This window comes from Bacillus rossius, chromosome 17 (assembly GCF_032445375.1).
Source record: "Bacillus rossius redtenbacheri isolate Brsri chromosome 17, Brsri_v3, whole genome shotgun sequence".
In the NCBI taxonomy this organism is placed as follows: domain Eukaryota; kingdom Metazoa; phylum Arthropoda; class Insecta; order Phasmatodea; family Bacillidae; genus Bacillus; species Bacillus rossius.
Genome location: NC_086344.1, coordinates 39925056 through 39948172, shown reverse-complemented (window position 1 = coordinate 39948172; position 23117 = coordinate 39925056). Strand labels below are relative to the sequence as shown.

Sequence of the window (23117 nt, the reverse complement as noted above, 5' to 3'; positions counted from 1 at the left end):
ACACCATGGAGGTTGTAAGGAGTCTCGGGAAGATGGGGTCTATGATGGCGGCCTGGTCCAGCCACTGGTGAGAGTTGCATGCATGTAGAGCACCAGGACACCATGGAGGTTGTGAGGAGTCTCGGGAGGATGGGGTCTAGGATGGCGGCCTGGTCCAGCCACTGGTGAGGGTTGCATGTATGTAGAGCACCAGGACACCATGGATGTTGTGAGGAGTCTCGGGAGGATGGGGTCTAGGATGGCGGCCTGGTCCAGCCACTGATGAGGGTTGCATGCATGTAGAGCACCAGGACACCATGGAGGTTGTGAGGAGTCTCGGGAGGATGGGGTCTAGGATGGCGGCCTGGTCCAGCCACTGGTGAGGGTTGCATGTATGTAGAGCACCAGGACACCATGGAGGTTGTGAGGAGTCTCGGGAGGATGGGGTCTAGGATGGCGGCCTGGTCCAGCCACTGATGAGGGTTGCATGCATGTAGAGCACCAGGACACCATGGAGGTTGTGAGGAGTCTCGGGAGGATGGGGTCTAGGATGGCGGCCTGGTCCAGCCACTGGTGAGGGTTGCATGCATGTAGAGCACCAGGACACCATGGAGGTTGTGAGGAGTCTCGGGAAGATGGGGGTCTAGGATGGCGGCCTGGTCCAGCCACTGGTGAGGGTTGCATGTATGTAGAGCACCAGGACACCATGGAGGTTGTAAGGAGTCTCGGGAAGATGGGGGTCTAGGATGGCGGCCTGGTCCAGCCACTGGTGAGGGTTGCATGTATGTAGAGCACCAGGACACCATGGAGGTTGTGAGGAGTCTCGGGAAGATGGGGGTCTAGGATGGCGGCCTGGTCCAGCCACTGGTGAGGGTTGCATGTATGTAGAGCACCAGGACACCATGGAGGTTGTGAGGAGTCTCGGGAAGATGGGGGTCTAGGATGGCGGCCTGGTCCAGCCACTGGTGAGAGTTGCATGTATGTAGAGCACCAGGACACCATGGAGGTTGTAAGGAGTCTCGGGAGGATGGGGTCTAGGATGGCGGCCTGGTCCAGCCACTGGTGAGGGTTGCATGCATGTAGAGCACCAGGACACCACGGAGGTTGTAAGGAGTCTCGGGAGGATGGGGGTCTAGGATGGCGGCCTGGTCCAGCCACTGGTGAGGGTTGCATGTATGTAGAGCACCAGGACACCATGGAGGTTGTAAGGAGTCTCGGGAAGATGGGGGTCTAGGATGGCGGCCTGGTCCAGCCACTGGTGAGGGTTGCATGTATGTAGAGCACCAGGACACCATGGAGGTTGTAAGGAGTCTCGGGAAGATGGGGGTCTAGGATGGCGGCCTGGTCCAGCCACTGGTGAGAGTTGCATGTATGTAGAGCACCAGGACACCATGGAGGTTGTAAGGAGTCTCGGGAGGATGGGGGTCTAGGATGGCGGCCTGGTCCAGCCACTGGTGAGGGTTGCATGCATGTAGAGCACCAGGACACCACGGAGGTTGTAAGGAGTCTCGGGAGGATGGGGGTCTAGGATGGCGGCCTGGTCCAGCCACTGGTGAGGGTTGCATGTATGTAGAGCACCAGGACACCATGGAGGTTGTAAGGAGTCTCGGGAAGATGGGGGTCTAGGATGGTGGCCTGGTCCAGCCACTGGTGAGGGTTGCATGTATGTAGAGCACCAGGACACCATGGAGGTTGTGAGGAGTCTCGGGAAGATGGGGGTCTAGGATGGCGGCCTGGTCCAGCCACTGGTGAGAGTTGCATGTATGTAGAGCACCAGGACACCATGGAGGTTGTAAGGAGTCTCGGGAGGATGGGGGTCTAGGATGGCGGCCTGGTCCAGCCACTGGTGAGGGTTGCATGCATGTAGAGCACCAGGACACCACGGAGGTTGTAAGGAGTCTCGGGAGGATGGGGGTCTAGGATGGCGGCCTGGTCCAGCCACTGGTGAGGGTTGCATGTATGTAGAGCACCAGGACACCATGGAGGTTGTAAGGAGTCTCGGGAAGATGGGGGTTTAGGATGGCGGCCTTCAGGCGGTACCTCGTGCGGGCGATGCCTGCGGGAGCGGCGGCGGCGGTAGTTGCCCTGCTCGAACATGTCCGCCGCGCCGGGGTCCAGCGTCCAGAAGCTGCCCTTGCCCCCGCAGCCCCGGTCGCGCGGCACCTTCACGAAGCAGTCGTTCAGGCTGAGGTTGTGGCGGATGGAGTTCTGCCAGCCCTGGCGGTTGTCGCGGTAGTAGGGGAAGTGCTCCATGATGAAGCGGTAGATGCCGCTGAGCGTGGTGCGCCGGCCGGGCGCGGCGCTGATGGCCATGGCGATGAGCGCGATGTAGGAGAAGGGCGGCTTCTCGGGTCGGTGCGCCAGGTGGTGCTGGTGCCACATGGTGAGCGCTGGAGGGACACCCATGGCTCGGCCGTACAGGGCCAGCAGGGTGCTGGCATCGCAGCCCTGGGCGCAGTAGGGCAGTCCATGAGGCCCGGGCAGCACCACCTTCAACCACACATCCCAGACTCTCTCTCTCTTTCTCTGTCTGTACTGGACATGCTCTGTGGGCCAGGTGGTGATGGTATTACAGGACCTCTGACCACACTAGTCACAGACTCTCTGGCTGTGCTACTGGACATGCTCTATGGGCCAGGTGGTGATGGTTTACAGGACCTCTGACCACACTAGCCACAGACTCTCTGGCTGTGCTACTGGACATGCTCTATGGGCCAGGTGGTGATGGTTTACAGGACCTCTGACCACACTAGCCACAGACTCTCTGGCTGTGCTACTGGACATGCTCTATGGGCCAGGTGGTGATGGTTTACAGGACCTCTGACCACACTAGTCACAGACTCTCTCTCTCTCTCTCTCTCTCTCTCTCTCTCTCTGGGATACTGGTCATGCTCTATGGGCCAGGTGGTGAGGGTTTACAGGACCTCTGACCACACTAGTCACAGACTCTCTAGCTGTGCTACTGGACATGTTCTGTGGGCCAAGTGGTTTTGGTATTACAGGACCTCTGGCCACACTAGTCACAGACACTCTAGCTGTGCTACTGGACATGCTCTGTGGGCCAGGTGGTGATGGTATTACAGGACCTCTGACCACACTAGTCACCGACTCTCTAGCTGTGCTACTAGACATGCTATGTGGGCCAGGTGGTGATGGTATTACAGGACCTCTGACCACACTATTCACAGACTCAGCTCCTCTGTTATAGTTGACTCGTGCCTGGATACCCACACCCACCAGAACAACACAATTTCAACCTCTCAGGTGCAAGTTGTAGCGAGTGAGCCTGTTATGGTTGATCCTTGCTTTATTCTTTTCTCTAATTGGTCTTTTAGAGTTTCAGATACTTATATCTATTAGTATTAACATATAATAATATATTTCAAATATTATTTTAATTTAAATATAAAGGAGAAACTATCTCTTGCTATCTATGTGTTAAATAGGTCTATGATTGTTAGATACTATCATGTGATTTACAATGAAATAATTGAAAGACGTTATGTGTGAGTATTAGGTAATATTTTAGTAGGACAATATAGGAATGTCGTCCAAAAACAGGATACATGCGATGCAGCGCAGTCTAGCAGCAGTGGCTGGATCCTCCGACATCAGCGCATTTGTGATAAGGGTAGTTTGACCACTTTGATATATATTTTTGTTTAATTTTCTGCAGTTGTAGTTATTTCTAATGGCTGGGAAAGTTTGCGAAATGTTTGGTTGTATCAATTAAGTTACGATGTTGCTAAGTGCTCTAAGTCATTTTTGACATTATTCTTTAGAAACGTTGGTGCGGAAGTTGTCCTCGTGTGATGGCATTAACCTGTATATATTCGCCTAAGTTAACATCAGAGGACATCACAAGCTTATTGGTGTGCCGAATAAATCTTTGTCGTGGCAAAACTATTCTGGAATCCATCTTATAAACGTTAATAGTCACAAAATAAAATAATCGCAAATTTTAAAATACATTTTAATCCTAGAATTACAGTATATTCCCAAATTTTAAAAACATTTTTCTTTGGTCTATTTAGTTCAGTGGTTAAGTGCGTGGTTGCGAAATAAACATTTATAGTTTTTAATCCTTTTTCGGGCATTTACATTTCCTTATATTATTCAATATTGCATTTTAACTTTATAATTTACTAGCTTAAAACCCGAGGCTTCGCTCGCGCAGTTTCAGAGTGTTGCTCAAATCTTACCATTTAAAGAAAAGTATGTGACTGATTCCAAACAGTTATTTCTAAATAAATAGACACAAATTACTCTACGTAATTAATTATTTACATTATTTATGATAAATACTTACATACATATTTTATTCCTATGGAAATATGTTTTTTTTTATGATAAATCAAAACTTACTTCCTTTTTCACACCCTTAAAAAACGAAATCCGGAAAACGTAAGAATTACAATTTGTAACTCTATATGCTTCATTTCCATTCTTAATTATACACCTTAGATCTATTAGATTTAAAAATATGCATATATTTCCTTTAAAAGAACTTAACCCCTTTGCATCCTTTATGAGCGGAATCTTGCACATAAGTTGAATAATAATTTAATAGTTTATTGTTATTTCTATTAATTTACATCTTACTTAGTTATTTTAGAAGGTATGATTTTTTATTAAATTAATACTTACCCCATTTTCATCCCCACTAAAAGACGAACTTTAATAAACGCAAAAAATAAACAATTTTTAACTTTATATGCAAGTTTTTTTAAGTTTCTGACTACTTAGTCTAATTGAATTTGAAGTGTTAATTTTTTTTTAAAAAACACTTCTAACTATTTCACGAACCTTAGTGCAAGAATTTCGAAAACTGCTAAAAATTTTGTTGGTCATATTCATATGTTTATTATTGGTCCCTCGAAAATTATTATGCTTAATTTAATTCAAAGATATGAATTAATATTAATACCACACTAACCCATTTTTACCCCTTGGGGGTTTCATTTTGCGAAATGGCAAATTTGTGGTTGGTAGATTTAGTATGTTTATTATTGGTCCATTTATAACTTTTGTGTTTGGTTAGCTTATGATATATAATTAATTTACCTTCAAAGAATATTACCTTTGTTACTGCTTAAGGGTTATTTTCACAAAATGTTAAAATTGTGGTTTCTAATTTTCGTAAGTTTATTATTGGTACCTAATATCATTTGCTACGGTTAACCAAATTCGGAGATAAAATAATTAATCTTAATAACATAGTTACCCCTTTTACACCGCATAGGGGTTGATTTTCGCAAAATAAATAATTGTTGACTGTAGTTTTAGTACGTTTATTTTTGGTAACCAATATTATTTATCACGCTGAATTAAATTCTGTGATTGGAGATATAATTATTATTCTCAAAAACATACCTACAGCTTTTTTATCCCTTAAGGGTTTGTATTTCGTAAAATATAAACATTGTGGTTGTTTTAGTATGTTTATTATTGAAACCAATATAATTTATTACACTTAATTAAATTGTGAGTATTTACTATTCATCTTTAAAATATACTTCCCTTTTTCCATTCCTTAGGATTTGTTTTACTAGTAATTTGGATGTAATTGTATGAATTATTGTTATCGAATATATTTTCATTAGCGTGATTAGTTTCAGAAATATAATTAATTATCTTAAAACCATATTTACCCCTTTTTTCACTCCCTTAGGGGCTAAATTATATAATTATATATAGCCTAGTTTTTAAGTCAGCCAAATACCTTTCTAATAAAAAATAGTTCATCCAATTCGGTTCAGCAGTTTTTGCGTGATGCTCGGACAGACAGACAAACAAACAAACAAAATGAACAGTTTTATAACAGTATATCAAATAATTATTGTATTACTTGTTGATCGTTTCATGAAGTTTTATATATAATAAATTTAATAGATGGATCAGTCAATTGGCTTGGTTAGGCATTATATTTATTTTTTTACTTATATAAATAAATAATATATCAAAATCGAAATGATTAATTGTGAGTGTGTGAATATATACTTATAAATAAGAGTTTATGTTTGTTTATTTGCATACTTGATGAAATTTGGCACTATTGACCTTCAAAACAAGAGTAATGTTACTGCCTACGTAGGATTTCTAAATACCACCCCCATACCCCTTTTCCACTTTTTAAAACATATTTTTGGTACTTCTTGGCTAAATATTGCACAAATGACGATCAAAATAAAGGGAATATTACTGTCTAATTCTTTTTTTAAGAGGAAGATCACTGTCTTGTTGAGATGTCGCAAAAAAAACCTGTCCCTATTTCCCACTCCATCAAACAGTATTTTGATCCTAGAAACAAACCTAAATGGGATAACTTAATTTGAAGTACAATAGGAAGTTCACATGCATGCAACTTTCAATGTTTTTAAATATTCTTTTTTTAATATAATGATGTTTTATTAGTATTTTTTTTCAAATATGTTACGTTATTTTTCTAGCTTAGTTGCGCTTCTAAAAAAAAATTTAAATTCTGAAAATTTAATTTTAGAGTTTCATTTTAGTTGATGATTATTAAACAGGATTGAGATATTTTAAGTAGTTGACCGGTATTTTATTGTTTTTAACAGTTGGTTCGTTTAGTTGCATTTAAAATACTGTAAATTGTTGGTTAGTTTAATTATTTAACATTAAAAATACTTACAAAATAAAATGTTTACCAAAATTCAGGTTTGACGCTATTATGTTCAATCTAAATGATCTGTGTTATTTTTTTTTTATTGTCATGTTTAAAGTTAGGTAATTTTTCATGGTTTTAAAGTCAATATATTTGTTTCTGTTATGAATACACTGTATTAATGCAAATGCCTGAAGTACTGCGTGTTTTCAAAAGACGGAATCCCGCCGCTAGGATCGCTGCAGTCGGGTATTTCCGGCGCGCACAAAGAACGGAAGTTTATGATGAATTCTGTAATGCGCATGCGCCTACGAAATGGCGCTTGTGGCGGAATTAACCTGTACATATTCACTTTCATGAACATTGCGAGACGTACCAAGAGTATCAGGTTGCCTACTATGTCTTTGTGATGGTGAAACTATCCTGGAATACATTTTATACACTTTAATAGTAACAAAAAGAAGTACTTTAAAACTATGCTGTAATCCTGGGATTACAACATTAGTAATTCAATATTCTTTACAATATCTAATAGTGATGGTGTAGCTCAGATGCTAATTGTATGATTGCCAACCAAAAAGTCTCGTTATTCAATCCCCATCACAGGCAAAAAAGTTGTCATTATTTTATACAACTTATTGTTATATTTTGTATATAATATTAAAGATAATTATTTTATTACTTGTTAATCCTTTAACTGAATATTGTTACAATAACATTAAGTACTTAGCTCAAAACGTTGGTTCAGCTATTTTACACTATGTAGGCATATAACCTTATTTTCACATATTTTCTACATATAAATATTTGTTTTCTTTTGTAGGTTTGTAGGTTTGAACGTTTGTTTTTAAATACTTATTTGCAGTTTTACTTCGAGATTGATTAAATTTTCCACACTTGACCTTCGAAACAAGAGGAAGGTTGCTGGATACATGAGGTTACGAAAAACCAACACCGTCCTTTTTTACACCCCTTAAAAATTAACATTGACACTACTTGGTGAAATTTTGCTCAATTTCCGTTCAAAATTAAGGTGAAAATTACTGTCTGCAACCGATATATAAAAATGATGCAAGTCAATGTACCTACAAGAAATAAAAAAAAAAACACCCTCCTCTCTCTTTTCCACCCCTTAAAGCAGAATTCTGGAACATATTGATTAAATATTTCACATTTTGCGTTCAAACAAAGGGAGAAATTACTGTCTTCAACAGATTTATAGATAATAATAAGGTCACTGGCTGCATCAAATTTTTAAAAACAACCCCCATCACCCTTTTCCACCCATTAAGGTATAATTTTGGTACTTATTGATAAAAAATTGCACAAATTACATTTTATATAAGAGGCAAATTAATGTTCACACAAGATGCAAGGTAACTCTCTAAATTAGTTTTTTTTTTAAAAAAACATCTCATCCCCCATTTGCACAGCCTATAGCAGAATTTTGATACTCATTGATGAATTTTAAATACTTGACGTTTAAGATAAGAGTAAAACTACTGGATGTACCTGATTTTTGAAAGAAAGAGAATATATTCCCATCCACTTATTTTCACCCTTAAAGAATAATTACTCTTTAATTTGATTTCGAATAACTATCACCTTCCCTCCATCCCACTCCGTAAGTCACAACTTTACTACATTTCATGAAATGTTCACTTTACGTTCAAAATAAAAGGAAAATTAATGTCTGCATTTGTTTTCGAATAAAAAACTAACCCCTTTTCCCTCTGGGTAAGGTCCGGGCAACACATACATATAATTGAGCTGTAAACATTTTTTTTTTTTTTCGTTACAAAATTTTTGAACCAAATATTTAATTTTCATAATAATGAATTTCGAAATAGTTTAAAGTCTAAAATAAAAAAGTACAACTTCTACCATGGGTACATAAGTACACGCACCTTTTTTTTAAAAAAAAAATACTAGAGACCATACGGCACGAGTGAATAAACCTGTTGTTTTGCAATGCGTGTAGACTTAAGTGTTTAATATTTTTTTGGTTGACGAAATTTGACATTTAAAAGCAGAGTTAAAAGCAGGTAAGTTAAATTTTAATTTTAATAATCGTATCTCCGAAACTGATTAATCAGGGCCTAATATATTATGGAAGTTTAATAAACATGATAAAACTAAACATATTTTTTTTTTACCATTTTCCGAGTTTTCCATCCTTAAGGGGTGTAAAAAATTAAGTTCTTTTTTAAGAAGAAAAGCAATTCCGGAGTCGTGGACGTAGTTGTTTGACTCGCCGCCGCCTGCAGACGAGCGCCACTACACTGTCTGGGCAGAAACACTCCAGTCCCAAGAGTTCTGATCAGGTTAGGGTGACCAAACGTCCCGTAAAAACGGGATTGTCCCGTTTTTTAACGATCGTACACGGGGTCCCGAAAAAGTCTCCCGGGACGCCTAAATGTCCCGTATTTACGTTGGGTTGATGATACACTTTTGTCGCGCCTCTCCTCGGACCGTCTTCCCCTCTCCACGACAATTGAACTCACCCATTTTAGTTACCTTGTTTAATTATGTTTTTAGGTATGTCAGACATACTTATAATAAATAAGTATTCACTGCAAAATTATTGTTTTGATTTATTATACGCCTCACAATTTAAATTAAATTACATATTCATAGGTAAATTGAAAAAGAATTATAGGTCTCAAATTAGCATAAAAAGAGCGTGTTTCAATGATTACGTCTCGATGCAGGCCCCTCGGACCCCCCTTTAGCTGGAGGGTATCGCCCCCAAACCCTCCTTGGATGTGTCCCGTTTTTTCAAGTTCATGATTTGGTCACCCTAGATCAGGTGTTCTCAGGGAGAAGAGGACAGGTCGGCAAGTCTTCGGGGAGGGTCACACGAGGCCTCGAGAGGGATGGTCCTGTCTCAACTGCAGCAGCCGACGGCTGATCGTGGAGTCAACTCCTGGAAGTGCCTCCTGCCTAGAGCACACGGCCTGCCCGTACAAGTGCTGGAGACTGCAGCCTGTCCCGTCCTTGCGGCCGGCATTTCTCAACGTTTCCCCTCCCGATACGCGCCCTTGAAGAGTAGTGTGGGAGTATCGTACCAGTTCTCGTTTAAAACATTCCAGAGCTTACTGTTAGGGGTCACTCCCTGTTGTTGATCGGGAGGGCATTAGAGCTATTGGAGACGACCAGCGGCTGGGGCCACCAACCCAGCATGGTCGCCTCCTCAGCCCCTCTACGGCTCTCAGCTGACCAGCCAAGTGCAGTAGTGTCCTCACCTGGGCCGAGCTACTCACCAGCTGAGGAGCAGGTACATGGGCCGGGCTACTCACCAGCTGAGGAGCAGGTACATGGGCCGAGCTACTCACCAGCTGAGGAGCAGGTACATGGGCCGAGCTACTCACCAGCTGAGGAGCAGGTACATGGGCCGGGCTACTCACCAGCTGAGGAGCAGGTACATGGGCCGAGCTACTCACCAGCTGAGGAGCAGGTACATGGGCCGGGCTACTCACCAGCTGAGGAGCAGGTACATGGGCCGAGCTACTCACCAGCTGAGGAGCAGGTACATGGGCCGGGCTACTCACCAGCTGAGGAGCAGGTACATGGGCCGAGCTACTCACCAGCTGAGGAGCAGGTACATGGGCCGAGCTACTCACCAGCTGAGGAGCAGGTACATGGGCCGAGCTACTCACCAGCTGAGGAGCAGGTACATGGGCCGAGCTACTCACCAGCTGAGGAGCAGGTACATGGGCCGAGCTACTCACCAGCTGAGGAGCAGGTACATGGGCCGAGCTACTCACCAGCTGAGGAGCAGGTACATGGGCCGGGCTACTCACCAGCTGAGGAGCAGGTACATGGGCCGGGCTACTCACCAGCTGAGGAGCAGGTACATGGGCCGGGCTACTCACCAGCTGAGGAGCAGGTACATGGGCCGGGCTACTCACCAGCTGAGGAGCAGGTACATGGGCCGGGCTACTCACCAGCTGAGGAGCAGGTACATGGGCCGGGCTACTCACCAGCTGAGGAGCAGGTACATGGGCCGGGCTACTCACCAGCTGAGGAGCAGGTACATGGGCCGAGCTACTCACCAGCTGAGGAGCAGGTACATGGGCCGAGCTACTCACCAGCTGAGGAGCAGGTACATGGGCCGAGCTACTCACCAGCTGAGGAGCAGGTACATGGGCCGAGCTACTCACCAGCTGAGGAGCAGGTACATGGGCCGAGCTACTCACCAGCTGAGGAGCAGGTACATGGGCCGAGCTACTCACCAGCTGAGGAGCAGGTACATGGGCCGGGCTACTCACCAGCTGAGGAGCAGGTACATGGGCCGGGCTACTCACCAGCTGAGGAGCAGGTACATGGGCCGGGCTACTCACCAGCTGAGGAGCAGGTACATGGGCCGAGCTACTCACCAGCTGAGGAGCAGGTACATGGGCCGGGCTACTCACCAGCTGAGGAGCAGGTACATGGGCCGAGCTACTCACCAGCTGAGGAGCAGGTACATGGGCCGAGCTACTCACCAGCTGAGGAGCAGGTACATGGGCCGGGCTACTCACCAGCTGAGGAGCAGGTACATGGGCCGGGCTACTCACCAGCTGAGGAGCAGGTACATGGGCCGAGCTACTCACCAGCTGAGGAGCAGGTACATGGGCCGGGCTACTCACCAGCTGAGGAGCAGGTACATGGGCCGGGCTACTCACCAGCTGAGGAGCAGGTACATGGGCCGGGCTACTCACCAGCTGAGGAGCAGGTACATGGGCCGGGCTACTCACCAGCTGAGGAGCAGGTACATGGGCCGGGCTACTCACCAGCTGAGGAGCAGGTACATGGGCCGAGCTACTCACCAGCTGAGGAGCAGGTACATGGGCCGGGCTACTCACCAGCTGAGGAGCAGGTACATGGGCCGGGCTACTCACCAGCTGAGGAGCAGGTACATGGGCCGGGCTACTCACCAGCTGAGGAGCAGGTACATGGGCCGGGCTACTCACCAGCTGAGGAGCAGGTACATGGGCCGAGCTACTCACCAGCTGAGGAGCAGGTACATGGGCCGGGCTACTCACCAGCTGAGGAGCAGGTACATGGGCCGGGCTACTCACCAGCTGAGGAGCAGGTACATGGGCCGAGCTACTCACCAGCTGAGGAGCAGGTACATGGGCCGGGCTACTCACCAGCTGAGGAGCAGGTACATGGGCCGAGCTACTCACCAGCTGAGGAGCAGGTACATGGGCCGGGCTACTCACCAGCTGAGGAGCAGGTACATGGGCCGGGCTACTCACCAGCTGAGGAGCAGGTACATGGGCCGGGCTACTCACCAGCTGAGGAGCAGGTACATGGGCCGGGCTACTCACCAGCTGAGGAGCAGGTACATGGGCCGGGCTACTCACCAGCTGAGGAGCAGGTACATGGGCCGGGCTACTCACCAGCTGAGGAGCAGGTACATGGGCCGGGCTACTCACCAGCTGAGGAGCAGGTACATGGGCCGGGCTACTCACCAGCTGAGGAGCAGGTACATGGGCCGGGCTACTCACCAGCTGAGGAGCAGCCTGCATCCCGCCCCGAGGTCCGCGGAGACTCTGGGGCTGGCAGTCTCCCGCCGCGGGTCCCGCCTGTGTTGACACCAGCTCGGCCAACCACGGCGAGGCCACGCCCCCCTGGCCTCCCCTCCCCCCGGGACCTGCTAGACACGTGATGAGGAGCATCAGCCGGACACACTCCTCTCCCAGTCGGCGCTGCGCGGCTCCGAGCCGGACACACGCGTGTGCAGCGCAGAGATCTGCGTGGAATACAGCACAGCACACACAATCACCGCGAGCTGGCGATTAGGCAGTTGCGCCAAGAACAGTTCATACTGACAACCAGGGGCGTAGGAACCGGGGTGGAGACAGGGGGGACGTGTCCCCCTGAACTTTTTGGGTGGAGGGGACTGTCCCCCCCCCCCCCCCCCCCCAACTTTCTAGACCGTGATATTTTTATTTTATAATATTATTCTGCCCAACTTTATTTGTAATTTCTTCACTCTCAAATTTAACTTAAGGAAACAATAATAATTTTAACATCGATGTATCCAATGGTTGGATACAAAAACTGCTTAAAAAGCGCTATTTTGCACTTTTAAAATCAAAATTTTTCCGGTGGAGGACCCCCGGACCCCCCGTCTTAGTAAGAGGGGAATCGTTTTACATGACATCAAAATCATTATTTGTCCCCTTCCCCCCCCCCCCCCCCCCAACTTTATGAACACAGCTACGCCAATGCGTGACAACCAACAACCTCTGACGGCACACCAACAATACAGCGATGAAATCAAACATCTATTCGTGCAACACAGTGGCGACAACACACACGAACAAACAGTGTTGTGATTCTGTTCTGACTGATTGCTTCCACGGGCTGCCCTGTGTTGTCTAGCCATTCAACACTTGGCATCGGCTGATTTGGGCTTGGTGTTCTTTGCGTGTTTTTGTATTATTCTTTCGTCTGTCCGTTCTTGAGGTTTTTCTCTATGACACGCTATACTGATGGCCATCGTACAGTGAAATGTAATCCCATCTGTCTTCAGTTGAAGCGCCTCACAACGCACACCCCACCAGCGCTGCCCGGAAGAATGGAGGGGGGTGGAGGGGGAAGATATCACAACTATGTCTTAAGGCTCCATCTCTGGCGTCCTGTTGATTTGTCATTTTTTCGTCACTTTTTTTATTTTGTCTCGGAAAACAATTTTTTTGTTTAGATAAAGTTGTGAATTCTCAAACGTTACACCGTCAAGTTGGTGTCCTTGTACTTTTTTAATTGAGCTTCAAAAAGATCGTTGTGATTTCCTTACGCATGCCTCGTGTATTTAATATAGTAATAGGATGCATAACTTATATTGATAATGCGTAGCGCCCAAATGTAAAGGAATCGGGGGACCTCGGTAAACGTTTGTGAGCAAATACTAACATTTATGTAAATTTTAAATTTTTGTGTGCCCATGCGTGTTTGAACGGATCAGTTCTTTCTTGAAGGCACTAATTAATAACACATTTTTTTTTTACTTATTGGCTGTATTTATAGCTACTACTTTCAATAAAGCCAGTTTGTGTGTATTTCATTTTATGGGCATTTATGTAAATTAATATTGAGATTTTAAGAACTATATGTGGTCAAGTAGTGTGAAACAACTACGTTAACCCAACATTCTCTTAGGTCTTCAACAACCACCGCCTTCCATATCTACATCTCTAATAAATTCTCATGAAATCCGTAATTTGAATGTCATGAATATCAAGGCAGGAAAATACAAATTGGACGATAGCTCATTAAAATGTATTCAAAATGTATTAAAGGACACTAGATGCAGAACCCGAAGAATTCGGTGACAGCCGTCAGGGACAAACCAAAATTTCTCGTCGGTATTGTCAAAATTGTTAGTGACCGTTTCAGAGAGAGAGAGAGAAAAAGAAAGAAATTATGTTTAACCTGGTGGTGAAAGCTCTACTTGTATCCTCCTTGGTGCATGTTGGCGCCGCGGCAGGCACAGACACCGGGGTCTGTGCTGTCTGTGCTGAAGCGGCCATGGAGGGCGCGCTGCGCACAGAAGCAGTTAACACTCCGTAAACAACCGCCGTGATTTACTGGCCGCCAGCGAGTCTGGGAGGAAGTGCGGTGGAAGCCTCGCCGCTCCATCAGCCAATCTGATTTTTTTTTCTCGGCGAATATTACAATGGAACATTTTTCCTTCCCAAAGAACCTTCAATATGGCGAAAAACACTTGGATGATTAAAAGGTAATAAAGGTAAAATAATTTGAATTTGAATTTCGTATGTGATGTAAATTATCTGATAAAAAGTAAACGACGCGTATCTGTAATTATTATTAAAGAAGGCGTAACATTCAGTACACAACGCAACGAGAATTAATATCATTTGATTAAAGATATTTATTAAGTTTAAATACTTAATGATCATTAAATTTTAAATCTTACCTTGATCGCTGTAATGCATATTTTACACTGGTTGGAAGCTAAGTATCTGTTCCAGTATTGACCCTTAACTGTGTGTGTTGTCAAGTAATTTGACAAAGTGACAGGTCTACGAATTGTGCTTTCCTTACATAGCCCAGGCAAACGATGTCATAAAAGACCTCTCATTGCAAAAACTCCAGTAGTCGGTTGTATTATCGTTCCCTGTGATTTTTTTTTGGGCGCTGAATCCGAATCTTGAGTGATCAAACCAATTATCCCGGTGCGTTTTGAGATATTCGCACAAAAAAGCGCATTTTTTGCACTGTTGTTTTTTTTTCGCTTATAATTTCAAACATACGTGTTGTAGCGAAAACTGTTTTAAAGATTTAAACATTTGAAACATTTCCAGCTCAACAGCAGCTCTGTAGATATAGTAGTTCCCGAGATACAGCACTTCAAAATTTGTATTTTTTTAAAAAAGTTAAATTTTAAGTTTTGGGCCAAATTTTGAGCAAAATATTGGGGACGATTTTGATCCTACAATGAAAATCGTCAAAAGTGAAGATGTAACAAACTTATTTAGCTTTAATTCAAGCACAGAACAATGCATTTAGATCTGAAAGTTGACTTATAATTTACAAAAACAATGAGAAAATTGGATTTGGGTTTATGTGATCTAAACTCTTTCCATGACATGAAAAATTGTTTTAAAATGCATGCCTTTATTTTTTATTATATCCTAGGCCTATTTTAATAATATTATATAATAATATGTGATAATTTTAATTTATATAATATTATAATATATTATTTATTTATAATTGTAACATGCCCACCACGGTGGACACGACACTTCCAGACAAGGACTAGGCAAGGTGGGCACTGCAAACAGGTGGAACACTGGTGATAACAAGAGCTGACAAGCACCACATGAAGGGAAGAACAACAGGTACACACATTCGAAATCGGCCAAAAAAATATAAGACAAGTGTACCATAAACTTTCAGTGACCAATACAGACATAAAGAGTTGAAGCATTAAGGTAACGTAATAATCATTATTATTGTATTGTATTATTGTAAGCCTATTAGGAGTACTCTAACATCTGGTACGAGTACAATAATTACATATACGTTTCCAGAACACCTCTGCGTCGGTCTTTCAATTTGACGGTTACTAAGTATCATCCACAAGCAAATGTTCAAAGTTTCACTGCCATCAAAACTTTAAAATCAAGCGTCCACACATTTTCGGCATTCATTTTAAATATTATCCATAGGTAGAGCCGGAGCCAAGGCTTTATGGAATGCAGGTCCTTCTGTTCCCAAGAGCGGGCAGACGTAGAGCAGCAGCCAGGACCTTCTGGAATGCAGGTCCTTCTGTTCCCAAGAGCAGGCAGACGTAGAGAAGCAGCCACGCCTTCAGGAATGCAGGTCCTTCTGTTCCCAAGAGCGGGCAGACGTAGAGCAGCAGCCAGGACCTTCTGGAATGCAGGTCCTTCTGTTCCCAAGAGCAGGCAGACGTAGAGAAGCAGCCACGACCTTCTGGAATGCAGGTCCTTCTGTTCCCAAGAGCAGGCAGACTTAGAGAAGCAGCCAGGACCTTCTGGAATGCAGGTATTTCTGTTCCCAAGAGCAGGCAGACGTAGAGCAGCAGCCACGACCTTCTGGAATGCAGGTCCTTCTGTTCCCAAGAGCAGGCAGAACCAGAGCAGCAGCCACGACCTTCTGGAATGCAGGTCCTTCTGTTCCCAAGAGCAGGCAGACGTAGAGAAGCAGCCACGCCTTCAGGAATGCAGGTCCTTCTGTTCCCAAGAGCAGGCAGACGTAGAGCAGCAGCCAGGACCTTCTGGAATGCAGGTCCTTCTGTTCCCAAGAGCAGGCAGACGTAGAGAAGCAGCCACGACCTTCTGGAATGCAGGTCCTTCTGTTCCCAAGAGCAGGCAGACTTAGAGAAGCAGCCAGGACCTTCTGGAATGCAGGTCCTTCTGTTCCCAAGAGCAGGCAGACGTAGAGAAGCAGCCACGCCTTCAGGAATGCAGGTCCTTCTGTTCCCAAGAGCAGGCAGACGTAGAGCAGCAGCCAGGACCTTCTGGAATGCAGGTCCTTCTGTTCCCAAGAGCAGGCAGAACCAGAGCAGCAACCACGACCTTCTGGAATGCAGGTCTATCTGTTCCCAAGAGCGGGCAGACGTAGAGCAATAGCAAGGACCTTCTGGAATGCAGGTCCTTCTGTTCCCAAAAGCGGGCAGAAGTAGAGCAGCAGCCAGTGCCTTCTGGAATGCAGATCCTTCTGTTTCCAAGAGCGGCAGACGTAGAGCAGAGGCCAGGACCTTCTGGAATGCAGGTCTATCTGTTCCCAAGAGCGGGCAGACGTAGAGCAATATACAGGACCTTCTGGAATGCAGGTCCTTCTGTTCCCAAGAGCGGGAAGTCGTAGAGCAGCAACCAGGACCTTCTGGATTGCAAGTCCTTTTGTTACCAAGAGCGGGCAGAAGTAGTGCAGCAGCCAGGAACTTCTGGATTGCAGGTCCTTCTGTTACCAAGAACGGGCAGAAGAAAAGCAGCAGCCAGGACCATCTGGAATGCAGGTCCTTCTGTTCCCAAGAGCGGGAAGTCGTAGAGCAGCAACCAGGACCTTCTGGAATGCAGGTCCTTCTGTTTCCAAGAGCGGGCAGAAGTAGAGCAGCAGCCAGGACCTTCTGGATTGCAGGTCCTTTTGTTACCAAGAGCGAGCAGACGTAGAGCAGCAGCCACGACCTTCTGGAATGCAGGTCCTTCTGTTCCCAAGAGCAGGTAGACGTAGAACAAAGGCCTGGACCTTCTGTAATGCAGGTCCTTCTGTTAACATTAGCGAGCAGACATAGAGCAGCAGCCACGACCTTCTGGAATGCAGGTCCTTCTATTCCCAAGAGCAGACTGACGTAGAGCACCAGCCAGGACCTTCTGGAATGCAGGTCCTTCTGTTACCAAGAGCGGGCAGACGTAGAGCAGCAGCCACGACCTTCTGGAATGCAGGTCCTTCTGTTCCCAAGAGCGGGCAGACTTAGATCAGAGGCCAGGACCTTCTGGAATGCAGGTCCTTCTATTCCCAAGAGCTGGCAGACGTAAAGCAGCAGCCACGACCTTCTGGAATGCAGGCCCTTCTGTTCCCAAGAGCAGGCAGACGTAGAGAAGCAGCCACGACCTTCTGGTATGCAGGTCCTTCTGTTACCAAGAGCGGACAGTCGTAGAGCAGCAGCCAGGACCTTCTGGATTGCAGGTCCTTCTGTTACCAAGAGCTGGCAGAAGTAGAGCAGCAGCCAGGACCTTCTGGAATGCAGGTCCTTCTGTTCCCAAGAGTGGGCAGAACTAGAGCAACAACCAAAACCTTCTGGAATGCAGGTCCTTCTATTCCCAAGAGCTGGCAGACGTAGAGCTGCAGCCACGACCTTCTGGAATGCAGGTTCTTCTATTCCCAAGAGCGGGCAGATGTAGAGCAGCAGCCACGACTTTCTGGAATGCAGGTCCTTCTGTTCCTAAGAGCGGGCAGAAGTAGAGCAGCAGCCAGGACCTTCTGGAATGAAGGTCGATCTATTCCCAAGAGCTGGCAGAAGTAGAGCAGCAGCCAGGACCTTCTGGAATGCAGGTCCTTCTGTTCCCAAGAGCGGGCAAACGTAGAGCAGCAGCCAGGACCTTCTGGAATTTAGGTCCTTCTGTTCCCAAGAGCAGGCAGACGTAGAGCAGCAGAAAAGTGTTTCTGGAATGCAGCTCCTTTTGTTCCTTAGAGCGGGCAGATGTAGAGTATCAGCCAGGACCTTCTAGAATGCAGGTCCTTCTGTTACCAAGAACAGGCAGACGTAGAGCAGCAGCCACGACCTTCTGGAATGCAAGTCTTCTGTTCCCAAGAGCAGGCAGACGTAGAGCAGCAGCCACGACATTCTGGAATGGAGGTCCTTCTGTTATCAAGACCAGGCAGACGTAGAGCAGCAGAAAAGTCCTTCTGGAATGCAGGTCCTTTTGTTCCCAAGAGCGGGCATACGTAGAGCAGCAGCCAGGACCTTCTGGAATTCAGGTCCTTCTGTTACCAAGAACAGGCAGACGTAGAGCAATAGCCAGGACCTTCTGGAATGCAGGTCCTTCTGTTGTCAAGAGCGGGCAGACGTAGAGCAGCAGCCACAACCTTCTGGAATGCAGGTCCTTCTGTTCCCAAGAACAGGCAGACGTAGAGCTGCATCCATGACCTTCTGGAATGCAGGTCCTTCTGTTCCCAAGAGCAGGCAGAAGTAGAGCATCTGAAAAGTCCTTCTGGAATGCAGGTCATTCTGTTCCCAAGAGCAGGCAGACGTAGAGCAGCAGAAAAGTCCTTCTGGAATGCAGGTCCTTTTGTTCCTTAGAGCAGGCAGACGTAGAGTATCAGCCAGGACCTTCTGGAATGCAGGTCCTTCTGTTACCAAGAGCAGGCAGACGTAGAGCAGCAGCCACGACCTTCTGGAATGCAAGTCCTTCTGTTCCCAAGAGCAAGCAGACGTAGAGCAGCAGCCACGACATTCTGGAATGCAGGTTATTCTGTTACCAAGACCAGGCAGACGTAGAGCAGCAGAAAAGTCCTTCTGGAATGCAGGTCCTTTTGTTCCCAAGAGCGGGCAGACGTAGAGCAGCAGCCAGGACCTTCTGGAATTCAGGTCCTTCTGTTACCAAGAACAGGCAGACGTAGAGCAATAGCCAGGACCTTCTGGAATGCAGGTCCTTCTGTTCTCAAGAGTGGGCAGACGTAGAGCAGCAGCCTCGACCTTCTGGAATGCAGGTCCTTCTGTTCCCAAGAACAGGCAGACGTAGAGCTGCATCCATGACCTTCTGGAATGCAGGTCATTCTGTTCCCAGGAGCAGGCAGAAGTAGAGCAGCAGAAAAGTCCTTCTGGAATGCAGGTCCTTTTGTTCCCAAGAGCGGGCAGACGTAGAGCAGCAGCCAGGACCTTCTGGAATGCAGGTCCTTCTGTTACCAAGAGCAGGCAGACGTTGTGCAGCAGTAAAGACCTTCTGGATTGCAGGCTTCTCTACCTAAGCACGGCCACAGATAGAGTCACAACCAGGGCCTTCTGTGGCCACTGGATGTTGAACATATGGAAAATTTATTCAAGGTTATATTTGTAAGACACCGTTTTTTAATTCTATTTTCAAATCTATTATTTTATTGCATATGTTTTTTTATATAGATAATCTTCAATAGTTATTTATTTTAAATATGAGGAATATATATTGTCATTTTATATCGTGATTCACGTTAGTAATCTTTGCAATACGAAGATGTGGACATAGCATTATATATTTTTTGAAGTGCTTGCTGCGAGAAATCTCATTCAGGTGTCAGAATATTTATGAAATTAAATACAAGTGATAAATATGTAATGCCACAAGAACTAAACGATATGAACATGCTTTTGTTTTATCTCCATTGTTAAGTAAATAATCTCCAATATTAGGAAAATAAATGTTACCAAGCCATTAAATTAAATTTACAAAAGCGACTTCACAATCTAACGAAAATATATAAATTTAACTACTTATTCCATACCTAAATAGAAGACATTAAACCTATAATTCTCACTTACGGTTCATTATCGTAGTTTTAAGCATGTAAACCCCGCTTTCGTGTTTGTTATATTAGCGATCTTGTAGAGAGAGAGTAGAAAGTAAAAAATGAGAAGTGCTTTATTTTTTCTATGGATGGTGGAATCTCTGAACTCCAGCGAGGTAGTAGTGGAGGCTCCAGACTCCAGCGAGGAAGGGGGTTTTGGAATCTCTGGACTCCAGCGAGGAGTGGAGACTCCGGGCTATAGCGGGTGGCGGGTGGCGGGTGTGTTCCGACAATTAGCGCCTAGCCGTGGTCCATGCACACAGCCTCCCCCCAAAACCAGACCTCTGCCCTTCTGGGAACCACGTCTCTCTGCGGCCAGGTGCTTGTACACACTCACTGTTTTCATACCAGCGTTTTACGTGTTTGTATTCCAGTCAAATTTGTAATTTCTCCGCCTGTGGAAATAAAATGAGTGTCGCGCGCCGCGGAGCGGGCAGTAGCGCAACAAGGGTCTATCTCTCACCTCGGGCTGCAGGCGTGCTTCAACAGCGCCTGTGTCCGTGGCAGAGCCTCCCACTTCGTTAGAGCTGTGAGTGTTGCTGGATCGTGTGTGGCTGTACCCGCACTACTGCGGGTGATTAGCGTCCAAACAAATAAGACTGCTTGATCGAGGGCCAGTTTCTTCACCCAGGGACGGAACTAGGCGCCGCTTCCGCCGTGAGAATAAGCCACCTCCCACCCCCCTTCTTTTATCAACCACAGCACCAAACTTACTAGGATTCATTTTTTTTTCATCAGTTTACATTATATGTGTGAGTTAAATTTTATCAAACCCTGTGTTCATTTCTCTCTCTCTCTCTCTCTATTTCTCTCTCTCTCTCTGTCTCTCTCACACACGCAGATTGAACAATCTAATGCATTCCCGTATTTTACATCCGGAAGTAATACAAGCTGAAACAGAACTAAAATTTATTTTTTCTTTGAAAACGTATTTAATTTTTTAACTACAGATTTCATATTTGTAAATTGTCAAAATACGTTATTAAGTCGCATAGCTGTAATCATGATGTTATGTATGTTTCCGTCTATCCGCTGCGGTGTTGCTTCTCGCGGCTGAAGTGCTGAAGCACGCAAGGACGCTACAAACGCAAGGACGCAAGAGAGCTACGGTAGTTTATAAAACACGCCATTAGCGAGACATCGGCAACCCTGCAGCTTGAAGCTGTTTATCTTCAACCCGAGATACTCGACTGCATGTAGGAATCACTATACAATATAATCTATATAAATAAAAATGTAAATGTTCGTTCGTTGAAAATCTTAAATCTCTAAAGGTTCTTCATCGATTGCTTTGAAATTCTGACAACGTTGCATTCGAATATACCTATGTTGCATTTGTGAAAGGTAAAAGGTTATTTAAAAAAATACATTTTTTTATCTTTTCATTGCTATAGAGTGACATAGCGATATAGAGAGGTATAAAGATATAGTTATATAGAAAAGAGAGATAGATTTAGAGATAGAGAAAGATAAAAAGAAGTAGATGTGTATAAATATATATAGATATAAATATGTATAGAAATAAGTAGATGTATATATATAGAGATATAAAGATATTAAGATATACTTAAAGAGTTAGAGAATTATAGAGATAGAGGGATAGAGACATAAAGAGCGATAGAGAGGTATATATATGTGTAGTTATAGATATAGAGAGAGATAGAGATATACATAGAGAGATAGGAACATAGAGTATTTGAGAGAGAGATGCATTGTATATGTGTACCTACTTCAAACAAATTACAAAAAAAAAATGATTGAGTCATTGCAACCAAGGTTCAAATTTGAAATTCACGTAGAAATTAAAATCAAATTTTTATTTTCTTGTAACTAAATGCGCTGGTCAATACCTATTTTAAATCATGGCTTCGTTATAGAAAGAAAAATTCAAATATTTTATTGCCACGCGTGATATTATTACGCCAGTAATTTGATCTTGAGCATGACCCGAGGATAATTTATCAGGAAAGAATATCAAAATACCATAAGTTAAATTAGCAAAACCATCGTCGGAATCTTAAGTTTCGTGTTGAGTTAAAAATGCATGAAAGAGTAGATTTGTTTCAAGTAGGCCTCCGTGAAAGTAAACAGCTCAGAGCCCCGCAGTCCAGGACCACTGAAGGCCCTGTCACACGACAGTGGTCTCCTAGGAGGTCCGCCATGCCAGCGGGTGAGCAGAGCGCTGGCCGTCTACCTGGAAGTGTTCGTAGAAGGTGGGAATTTCATCCAATCAGAATTAAGTGGTAGCGTGCCTCTAGTGTTCAAAATTGTAATCTATTTTGAAGTTATCTTGATTATTGATATGAAACTCGGTGAACATGTGGTCTTTTGAAGTAGTCACAGCATTATGCGACAATTAAGAGAAACATCCCGCCCTTGCCATGGAGGCTTGTCTGTTCCAGCGTGTGAGGGCACGAGGGGGCAGGCGGTGGCCTTGCGCCCTTGCTGCTCGCGGCCGCCGGCAGTAATAAAACCAGCCTCGCCTGTGTTTGTGTGCAGAGAGTGTTGTGCGCGCGCTGGGCTCAAAGCCGCCGCTGTGGCGCGGCCGTAAACCCGCCCGCCGAGTGACATGGGCCTGCAACTTGTAACATGTCCCTCAGCCTCTGCAGGAGGAGTGTGGTGGGGGGACAAAGACCCACTGACGGCGTGTTTTCGTTCAAACACTTTTAATGGTTCCCACGAAAACCGCGGCTGCTACAAGCGCGGGGTTTGTTTACGCGCCCGGAGACTGCGCTGCAGGGTCGGCATGGATGGCTGGGCCGACACGTCCTCTGGTTCACGTGATCCTGCATAGAGGGCAGCACAGAAGGCATCCTCGCGTTACTAGACAGTTTCACACAACATAGGGGTTAATGGACATGTGTACTAGGAAAATTTCGATAATCTTCTTTAAATTTGATTAAGAGTTGATTCATTTTTCGCCCAAACCTGCCATTTTCTTGACTGCATAATCTTATCATTCTGCTCCATTCCGCACCTCACCATTGAA

At 45.2% G+C, this 23117-nt stretch overlaps 1 protein-coding gene across 1 annotated transcript in view; it reads right to left on the bottom strand.

The window, feature by feature from the left end:
- The window catches only part of LOC134540851 (fork head domain-containing protein L1-like), a 43379-nt gene extending 23210 nt beyond the window's left edge, over positions 1 to 20169 (bottom strand). Inside the window, exons 1-3 of the mRNA XM_063383848.1 lie at positions 20103 to 20169; positions 12100 to 12245; positions 2020 to 2469 (exon numbers count right to left, since the gene is read on the bottom strand). Coding sequence (XP_063239918.1) covers positions 2020 to 2469; positions 12100 to 12245; positions 20103 to 20127 — 621 coding nt within the window. The 5' untranslated portion in view covers positions 20128 to 20169. The remainder of the gene's footprint in view (positions 1 to 2019; positions 2470 to 12099; positions 12246 to 20102) is intronic.
- Positions 20170 to 23117: the final 2948 nt, after the last annotated feature.